General features: G+C 41.0%; 1 protein-coding gene across 1 annotated transcript; it reads left to right on the top strand.

Moving 5' to 3' along the window:
* The first annotated feature begins 6273 nt into the window (after nucleotides 1–6273).
* On the top strand, nucleotides 6274–9351 carry hyal6 (hyaluronoglucosaminidase 6). Its single transcript, XM_084555826.1, has 3 exons — nucleotides 6274–7372; nucleotides 7724–7813; nucleotides 8395–9351. The coding sequence occupies exons 1-3, from the start codon at nucleotides 6437–6439 to the stop codon at nucleotides 8881–8883; spliced, it is 1515 nt and encodes a 504-aa protein (XP_084411952.1). The 5' UTR covers nucleotides 6274–6436; the 3' UTR covers nucleotides 8884–9351.
* The last annotated feature ends 1730 nt before the right edge of the window (nucleotides 9352–11081 follow it).

Below are 11081 nucleotides of genomic sequence, written 5' to 3'. Positions count from 1 at the left end.
TGTCCATGGCTGAGGTGCCCTGAGCAAGCATCTAACCCCCAAATTTCTCGCCAGGAAAGAAGTTTTGCATAGAAGGCATCCAGCAGTAATTTTAGAATTTTAGAATCTTGTACTATATCAACATGGATTAATATAGTACAAGAATCTACTCTGTATATGTGAGTACACAAAAAGACAGCGAATGAAGGCGCAGCTGGTAATTTTGCAAGCATTGTGCCACTTTTAAAATCTTCAGAACACCTGGAACATGGAGTGTACGTTGTACAGAGGACACCCAGATGCTATATTGTCTTCTGCTGGTAGCACACACTCCATGCATTAAACAGACAGAAAAAAAGTCAGCCCACAGGATGTGAAATGTGTTGATCCAAGGAAAGAAAGTAATACAATATCTGCCTTATACAGCTAAAGCTGTTCACTTGTTTCTCCAGGGAATATTTCAGCTGAAGCTTTATCTAATATAAACTAATGTTTCGCTAACGTAAGATACTCCACAGCCGGCTTGAGGTGATATTGCGTGACAGCTGTTAGGAAGTGTGATATAAAGTAAACTTTGGTGTGAAGTCTGTCTGTTTCCATAGCTGCAGCCTGATGTTTCTTGACATTTTTTGTAGTGCTAATGCAGAGGTTAGGTTGTACAAAGTCACTTTATAGTCTTTCTGATGTTTTTTTCAGCTAGAAGAATACAAATGCATGCAAAATTACCTGAATACCTTTCAAAGGTCACCAAAGTGTCAGGAATCAGTCCCATAGTTATCATTGAAGACTTTAGGGACTTTAGCATTTTCAATATTCTCCTCAATAAATTTGCAAAAATTATATTCCCATTAGCCTCAGCTGCACTTGGTGTTTAGCATGTTGTTATTGTTATTTGAATCAAACCAAACAGCTGGAAATGGTCAAATCAGGGAATTCAGATCATTTGATTATGGTTAAACCACGAGGCCCCGGAATAAGAAGGCACGTTATCACCATAGCAATATGACCAATATAGCATGGAAGCCAGCCTGAAGTACCACGCCAACAAAACTTGAGTGGGGGAAAATGTCAAGCACATCTCTAGTCCACCTGAAGTGGTGTGTTTAGCAGTAACTTAAGCCAGCAGTTTTAGTTTCAAGTGTTTTCCAAACAGTTTGACCCAATTACAGGGTAATGAGTTTTTACTGGTCCATTGCTGTCTATGTTATCTGCTGTTTGATCCAGTAATTAGGAGTTCTGTTAGTTGATGAGGAGGAGCTAAACCAACAATAGTAGGACATCTCTGCCCCAATAGCACAGGGGACCCTGCAGGCAGAGACAGAGATAATAATGCAGCTCTTTCTCAGGGATTTCTGATGTTTAAAGCACCAGGAGACAAGGAAAACAAAGTGTTGATCCTCAGCAGAGTCAGCAGAACAAGGGAAGGTATGTAATCTCTTGAAAATTGCTGTTATTTTCTCTTAAAAGGATTAACCTCATCATACTGTTTCAAAATTCACTGCTTGTTACTGCTTGATGGAACATATCAGTTCAACAGTATCATTCGAGAACTAACATTTAGAAGATATGTGCTCTCCTCATGTTTCTTGATGGATCATTGTAAAACCCCCTGCTGTGCTCACATTAACTGTAAGTACTCTCATGTTTATTACTTATGAAGGCTCGCCCCAACAGCCCCACTGTGGCTGAATTGGCACTAATCCAGATAATTTAGCTTAAATTACCTAGAATCATAGGCATGTGAATCATGACATGTGGTGTCCACATTTGTCTGTTTTGTAAGTGCTCGATAACAACCTCCTTTGCTTTTCCTATGTTTAAGGAGAGGTTGATTGATTTATACCCCATCTTCAGGTGTTGCACCTCCTCTCTGTACGGTGTTTCATTGTTGTTGCTGATGAGGCCAGCAACAGCATGTCATCAGTGAACTTAATGAAGTGGTTGGAGCTGGACCTCATAGCACAGCCGTGGGTCAGCAGGGTGAACAACAGTGGGCTGAGCATGCAGCCCTCTGGGCCTCCAGTGCTCAGGGTGGCGGTGGCTGAGTGTCTGCTTCCGATCCAGACTGACTGCAGCCTTACAGTCCATTTGTCGTTTTTGGTTATACTATGACCTGGATGACTGAGAACCTTTATAGATATGATTTGGTGGTTTTGTCATTTATTTCAATGCAGACAGTTTTTTTCCAATTAGCATATCATGGCCATTTTAGAAACAGCAGCTAAAAACAATCCAGTGCAAAACTCCAGCACCTTGCCATTGAGACAGAACAACATTACTATTCATGGGAACTGTAGGACAGTGTAGGATAAGCTAAAGCATACATATTGAAACTGAATAAATGAAGTAAATCATAAATAATCTGTCCAGTCAGTGATAGGTTAAGGCAGACTCTAACACTGGTACATTTTTTATAAACATTGCAGCACCACCCTTAAAGCAACATGTGAATTTTTCATCAGACTAATTGAACAATGACATTTGGCATACTGTGAGCACCAAATATGACAGACCAAATGGCATGTGGGTGGACAGACAGTAAAAGGCAAATGTAAAATTCAGCTTGTCCTTGGGACAGCAGAGAAGTGTGGTATGCTGGTTTTAATAAAACCATGAAATCACATCTGGAAACTGCAGGCTGCAGAGAGGCCGCAGCCTGAAAACCACACATGAACACAATCAAGACTCCACTGAAACTTGAAAATGAACATGATCTAGGCTGTGTGTGTTGGTGAGTTGGATAGTTTGTACAACATATCAGTGATGGGACAAACACTTTGTTTGAAGATGACTTATACCTAATTTGAGTTACAGAAATATTGCAGTTAAATGACAGATTGCTGTAATAATACATTAGGTGTCAATATACCATTGCCGAAGCCTCAAATGCTAAAGAAGAATACTGAAAACATAATGGCACTGGAATTAATAACAACAAACACAGTAATGTGTTTATGCCATCAGTTAAATTTTCAGAAAAAAATGTGTTTGAAAACCGTAAATATTTCTCAGTGTAAGCTGATATGGTTCAATACTGGTCTACAGGGGATGCACGTACAATGCCCCTCCATCTCACATTCACCGATCAGGCATAACATTATGGCCACCTTCCTAATACTGTCTAGGTCTCCCCTGTACCTCCAAAACAGTTGTGACTCATCAGAGAATGGACATGGTCCTTCTGAGGGTGTCCTGTGGTGTCTGGAAACAGAATGTTGTTCGTGGGGGGCTTTGGCTTTGGCTCCTATGGGTTGTGGATCATCCCACATATACTTGAACCTATCTGAGTTGCTCCTAAAGGGCTCAGGTTGCATCCTGCTGGGGATAGCTGCTGCCTTCAAGGAGTGTCATTGTTATGGGTATGCTATTAGAGCAATTAACAGTTGTATGTGTGAGCTCTCATTTACAACCTATTTTTATATAATTTTTTAAATATCTATTACCTAAGTAGATTCAGTTATCACAATGTGTTTTCTGAGACATGAAATGTGAAAGGCAAGAAAAAGTGGATTGCATTTCTGCTCTTTTCCCCCACTATTGTTCTTGTCACAATTGCTGCAGCATCATTCTGCCATATGAGTCTTTTCAGGTCCACTGTAGACTGGATCAGATCTAATTCAGGTCTAATTTTCCTCTTGACTACCCGGACCAGTACTGAATCTACTTGGGTCACTTTCAGATCAGGTTTCTCTATTTCATACACATGTTTAACATACAACATGTGGCCTCATCTTGCAGACACATTTGTAACACTCATAACCTATGAACATACATGTAGAGAGTCAAATCAGCAGTCTGACTCAGAGTTTCTGTGGTTTAACCACCCCTCCCCCTAACTCACCCCATTATGTGTGGTGTTGCTGCATAATGACAGTCCCTCTGTCTAGGCTGTTGGACATTAATGCTGCATCATTAACTACTAATTCAAGAATGGCTTCATATTTTCCAGCTTTCACAGCACATGCTGGACATCTGCATTCAGATTTATTCAGACCAGTCAGAGGCCCCCAAATACTGTACATCACCACATCACTGCTACCATAATGCTACAGATAAAGCCCACCTAACACAGGCACAAATAAGTTAGATCACAGCCTAGCAGTAAACCGGTCAGTCTCTGGATTTAATAAGTATAATAAGTAGCTTCAGTAGTATACTTGATAGGCCGGAGAGTATTTTCTGTAGCAACTCCTGGGAAAATGCAAATGACGGGGAGGAGTAAATGTCCCAATATAAACAAAAATGAATCAAACTCAATGTTGACCAAGGCTGAACTCTCAGAAAAAAAGCTAAATTACTTTGCCCTTGTAAGGGAGTCCACTGGTCACTGACCTTCCAGACCATTAAGAATAGAATAGAATAGAATAGAATAGAATGTCTTTATTTGTCATTGCACAAGTACAACAAAATTAAAAGTACGTTGATTGAACCAATTCATAGCGGTATTAAGGTTCAGTGGTGCTTTGAGGTAAATGTTTGGTAGGGATAATGTTTAGCATTGTCACTGCTATGGTCAATTATGTTAACATAGCAAGATTAGCTAATGAGTACTAAAACTATTATATAGCTCAGCTTAGAATTGTAGTTAGTTGGTAATGAACCAAAGTAATATCTAAATGAAAAAAAACTAAATTTCAGCCTGGTGATGAATGAAATGTTAGCCAACTGAAGTTATTACACATCATCCTTCAATAATCATTAATGACTTCACAGCACATTTGTGATTATTATTCAATTATTTGTGATATTCCGGTCTGGTTCAATGTAGAGGACCAACTAACTGACAGTGACAGCCACAGAGACAACACACCACTAAGTGGCCAAACTTAAGTTGGGTTAAGTTGGGTTTCACAGTGACAGTGTACCCCCTACCCTCACCTGGATCTAATTAGCCAAGTTTGTCTGCTTTTTATGGTTTCATTGTGTCTGACTGAGACAAAACATCAAACCAACCAGTCTTGTCTTCTGTCTCAGTAGACTTTGTGTTTGGGGGGTCTTTCTCGTGGTCTGGAGCCACTGTGTTTCCAGAGACTCCAGGATTTTGGTGGTTTGGACGACAGTCTGAGAAGTTTTACCACACTCTGTTTGTCTTGGAACGCCATCACCAGAAAAACCTTCCAGCTGAAAGGATTATGAAACTGCTGCTAGACACACAGCCTGAGGAAATGCTTTCCTGAGTTTAGTCAGACATGAGAAGACTTTCAACAATTTATGTATGACTATAACTTTGAGTCTTACTGCTTCCAGTCTCTTCTCCTCCAGCTCTACTCACTGATCTACATCCAAAGTGACTGTGATCATAAAGTTCTCGAGCCATTAAAATCATCAGAGAGCATCAGCTGCAGGCCAGCACCTCCTCAGATGAATGAAAAGTTGAAATGGTTGGAGAAGCCTCAGCCCACCAGTGGTTTCCCGATCCGCTGCTCTGGTTACAATCCTGAACAAAGAATGATGGGAGATTTTCCATGGCATCCTTGGAGGCAACCTCAATAGCCGTGTTTCCTAAGAGTCGGGTCACGATGTCTTTCCCCCAACTTTGGAAAAACTAAAATATGAATTACTTGCATATGACACGGCGCCAACAGCAATTAGTTGAGGGGGGAGAAGGGTGCTTTTACATACAGAGCTGCAGGGAACAGACTCAAAAGAAAGAGAAGAAAGAAAGACTAAAAGTTGCAGTTAAAAAGATGCACATGTTGCCTATATGTGTATGGGTACATGAGAACATATAGAATGGTGTTTTTAAGCTTTAAAGTTGTAGTTTCAAAGCAAAACTGCAGATCTCATTATTGCCAGTTTCACTGGGAAGAACTGATTCTGAACATATGTGTTGTAGATTTATTTCTGTAACCTAACTTCTAATTCCATGTCAGTTTTTAATATATATTTTTCTGTTGCTTTCTTATGTGTCATCATGGAGCAAGACAGTTATATGACAAAATTACATCCACATTCAGTAAGTCTTCACTGCTATTCCTCTTAAATTTCCTCTTAAATATGATTAACTCCGTGTTAAATTCCTGATAGGAAAGTAGATGTTTAGAGATAATTGTGTTACTATCTCTGTCCTGTTTTTAATGGAAGAAATCCAAAACTATTTTTATTGGATTCCCTGAAAGCATCTCATAGTGGTGACAGATTTACTAGGTGTTAAATAATAAAACACAATGTGTACTCCCCATGAGTTTCTCTGTTTTCAGTGTCTCTGATTCTTTTGGATTTCTATTGATGTCCCCCTATCAGAACTGCTCTCTCAGAGAACAGGAGAGCTTTGTGTTTTGTTGTACTGTGGAATTTAGAGCATGCACGTCAGCGATCGTCACTCATGTCCTCTCAAGGCCTGCCTGATTATCCCTGCTCACTGAGGCTTAAGATGTGTTTATTTTCTGTCTGAATGTGTAATGTCTTTTCTGTCTCTTTGTAGGGCCACTAATTGCTCCATGAGGAACCAGGGGCCATGGTACTGATGGGGCTCCATCTCCTGCCACAGGTCTTGTTGGTTGGCATAGCAGTGATGTTCCAAGTAGGGGGCGACCAGCTGAAGCCAGCCCGGGCACCCCTGATCTCTCATCGGCCTTTTGTTGTAGTCTGGAATGCACCTACAGAGTCGTGTCGCCTTCGGTTCAAGGTGGACCTGGATCTCAGTGTCTTTGATATTGTAGCGAATCTCAATGAAACCCTAAGCGGACCAAATGTCACCATATTCTACCACAGCCACCTGGGATATTATCCATACTACTCCAACTCTGGGGCCCCTATCCACGGTGGCCTGCCACAAAACCAGAGCATATCCAAGCATCTGAACAAGGCTAGGGCTGACATTGACAAGCTGATTCCTCACAAGGACTTTAGAGGTCTAGGTGTCATCGACTGGGAGAACTGGAGGCCTCAGTGGGTCCGAAACTGGGGCTCAAAAGACATCTATCGCAACAAGTCCAAGGAACAGATCCGGAAACTTCACCCAAACTGGCCTGAGAGCAAAGTAGAGAAGGAAGCCAAGGAAAGTTTTGAAAGGGCTGGACAGTCGTTCATGAACCTAACCTTGGCTCTGGCAGAAGGTCGCAGGCCAGATGGGCTGTGGGGGTTTTACCTTTTCCCAGACTGCTACAACTATGGCTACAAGCAGCACCCACAACGCTACACTGGTGAATGCCCCAATGTTGAACATGTTCGCAATGACCATCTGATGTGGCTGTGGAAGGAGAGCACAGCCCTCTACCCATCCATCTACCTGGACTATGAGCTGAAATCCTCCCCCAACACTGTTAAGTTTGTCCACTATCGAGTCAAGGAAGCCATGAGGATTGCATCCATCGCCCGTACGGACTTTACATTGCCTGTGTTTGTCTACTCCAGACCTTTTTATGCCTACACTTTCGTAGTTCTTTCAGAGGTAAGTTTAAGCATATTTTAGCTGCCATTTGGAAAAGTGGTGTTTGGTGGCCTAATGATTAAGATACTTGAAATGAAGATACTTGAATTCAAAAACTTTTGAGTTAAACATCTGAGTAAATGAAAAGGCTCACTAACCTTCGTCACTGGTTAGCAATTCTTTTTTAACATTTCCTTAGTCCAGCAGGATTTAAGCTACCATACATGTCTGTAGCTTAAAGTGCTTTTGTAGATTATTATTTGTAGCATTTGTAGGAATTTTTACTGTCCATTTCAAAACCCAATATGATCTATAGATTTACAATTGAACTGTGAGCTGTTTAATTCCCAAATATTTTTATTTTATGTTAAGAGTGACTTAGTTCACACCATTGGGGAGAGTGCTGCTTTGGGAGCGTCAGGTGTCGTTCTCTGGGGATCTTCAGAGTATGCTCGAACACAGGTAAGTGACAAAAGTTAAACCAATAAAACTATATACTGGTCTGTTGAGTGGTGCAACCTCTGCTTTTTTTTCTTGGTTTACAGATGAAATGATGAGAAGCTGTCGTTCATTTGGTCATCAGAGCAGATCTATTCTAGCCAGGACATTATGATATATTCAGTTTGATTTGGCCAGATCTTTCATTGCTAAAACAGCCTTGTATTTATATAGCGTATTTTTACCTATTGGTACGCAATGCTCTTTACAGTCACAATATCATGTTTACCCACTAGTTCACTCAAACACCTATATGTTCACACACCTATGCGTGAATGTATAATCAGTTAGCACTTGGTCCATATCCTTCATATTTTCAGATTGTCAGCTATAAAGTGGTCTTCCCATATATGTTTTGTCTACAGTAAACATCTGATCTGTGCCATGTTAGAATGATATCTTCAACACAGAATAAAAGCAAATGGTTTGGAAAATGTAATGCAGAGATGTAAAGACAATCTGTGGTTACTGCTTTAAAACATGAAAAACACCACCATTCTTGTTTCAGACTTTTGACTTTTGCATATATATCCTTCACCCTCCAGAGGAACTGCCTGACTGTGAAGAAATACATCGACGGTCCTCTGGGACATTATGTCATCAATGTCACGTCGGCAGCTAAGCTGTGCAGCAAAGCACTTTGTAAGAAAAATGGTAGGTGTGTCCGCAAGAGCCTGGACTCTGGTGCTTACCTGCACCTCAACCCACGCTTCTTCCACATTCACCGCAACCCGGCACCCAGGGGCCCCCGCTTCCATGTCAGCGGTCACCTGAACAACCACGACATCCTGGATATGAGGCACAAGTTCACCTGCCAGTGCTACCAGGGCTGGACAGGTGTTTACTGTGAGATGCCCCAGGCTCTCCCTCCTTCCCCTCCTTCTCCACCACCCCAGCCCGCAATCCCAGTGCCTCACCCTCGGGGAAACAGCCTGCTTGGGGATATCTTGCTGCTTCTGTCCCTCCATTTCTCCTGTTTGTGTATCATCATGTTCCTGGGACTTTGTCTGATTATCAAGTGTCTCATACTGTAGACACCACAATTTATTTTAGGACAAGACAGTTGCTGTAGAGTGTTAGCCAGACCTGAATCGTGATGAGCTGCAGATCCTCTAATGTCCACCTTGGGACTTGGGCCCCATCCACTAACCTGAGAAAGTAGCGTCAGTTTGGCCAGTGCAAAGGAGTGTGGACGCATTGTCCATGTTTATATACAGTCTATGGTGCTGACCTGAATGGGAAAACCCCTTACTACATGTCTTTCTAATAGGTTCTCAGTGAGGCTTTGGAAATGTGTTTTTAATTAAACAAATACTTTTGAGAATCAAACAGTCATGTGTGCTTAAAGGGGCACTCTGAAAATATGTACCTTGTTCCCCAAAAGACACAAGGGTATCTAAATTGTACTCTTTAAATGTTAACCATATTTGTAACAAACTATAGCTAAATACACAGCAGAAGAGTAAATTATACTTGAGAGGTTTGTGGTTTTACATGCGTCTCAAAAGCTATAATAATATTTTACTCTTGTCTTGAGTGATTGTAGTCATTCTGCATCTTGGCTTTTCTGTAGCCTCAGATTAACGTATTCTTTTGGAAAAGAGAGTACTGTAGAAGACTGTGCTGAAATGTGACGTTCGTCTGAATCAGCCATCATCCTTTTGCTGTTAATTCTTTGGAAGAAACTATAAAAATTTGTAGGGGAACAGACACTTCCTGTGTGGCATTCAGTTCTGACTTAGCTATGATGTGATTTTAAGAGCTGTTTGGAGGAAGGGTTGAGCAAATGGTTTGTTTTCTGCCAGACTTTCAAAAGGAAAAAGATTTTCTTAGAAGAATCAGTTGGATCATTGAATATGCAATCAGCCGAGAATTTTTACACAGCTAAATGTGAGTGGTTAAACTTGGGAGACCATTGGCTTCTAGCATAGGCTGGTTTAGCCTGTTGCAAACAGCTGATTACTGAAAATCCTTCAGAGAAAACCTGCAGAGTAAATTTCATCTGGAGATGGGAAAACAAAATAAACATTAGTCTTCAATAAAAAAAATAAAAAAAACTCATAAAACATTCAGTCAACACGCTCCCTAGAAGACACTTAGTTTACAGTGGCTGTTGTTTAATTTGGGATAATGACTGTAATGAGGCTTACATCGCAGCCAGCACTTCATCAGCCAGAATCTACAGTCTGGTGGTGACAGTACAGTCAGCCAAATGAGTCAGAGCGAACTGTGGCAGGAGGGGTCACATGACCAGACCTTTAACAATAGTCACTGTTTGTCCCACGGGAAAAAGGAAGGATGGCTTTGCTGTCAAACACTGATTAGGGTGGTGCTAAGAAAAAGGAGAAGCTCATATCCCAAAAGCCCAAAACATCCTAAACATGGTACATGTGGATTATGCAGGTTTTGAAGTCAGCTGATTACAAACTGAAAGTCTTGGCCAGCTCAACTTTAACAGGAGTCACTAATGGGTTGCTGCTGGAGGATCAGAACTGCATTCCTAATGTTGATTGAAGATGAACTGATGCAGCTGGCAGCCACATAACTTATGGTTTTATGTTTACTGTATGCTTATACACTGATCAGCCACATCATCAAAACCACTGACAGGAGAAGTAAATAACATTGACCATCATGTGACAATACAATGTTCTGCTGGGAAACTTTTGGATCTGGCATTCATGTGGATGTTACCTAGACATGTACCACCCACCTAGATCAGACCAGGCACCCCCACTCTGATTAACTGTAGTACTAACCAATTATGTGTAAGGGTATTTTCTTTTCTCTGTATCAATTCAAACACTCCCCATAATGAAATCCAAATGGAGTGTTAACAGACTCATACTCTGTTCTTCGGAAAGATATGATTTTCACATGAAAAACATCCATAAACTGAGTTACTATCAGTTTCTCAGCTTCAAGGTGACCTAGATAACCTTGGCCTTTAGGTATGAAAAATCGGACTTGTTTTGACTTTTCTTTGACCAAGCTGATTAATGGGTGGTTGAATTTGCCCGGAAAAATACACTAGTTTTATTAAAGGCACTGCAGGGAAACCATAGGTTGGCCAAAACCACAAGTAAATCAAGAGGAACGGGACAGGCAAGTCCATACACAGGCAAATAATTACATACTAAAAGGAGTCACTTGTTAGGTTAGGTGTTAATTACAGTTTGGGCTTAGCATAAGAGTATGTGGTTGTGGAGATTTGGGTGACTAAACAGTTTGA

The sequence above is a fragment of the Chelon labrosus genome (assembly GCF_963514085.1).
Source record: "Chelon labrosus genome assembly, chromosome: 11".
Taxonomy (NCBI): domain Eukaryota; kingdom Metazoa; phylum Chordata; class Actinopteri; order Mugiliformes; family Mugilidae; genus Chelon; species Chelon labrosus.
This window is presented reverse-complemented; position numbering and strand designations above follow the sequence as displayed.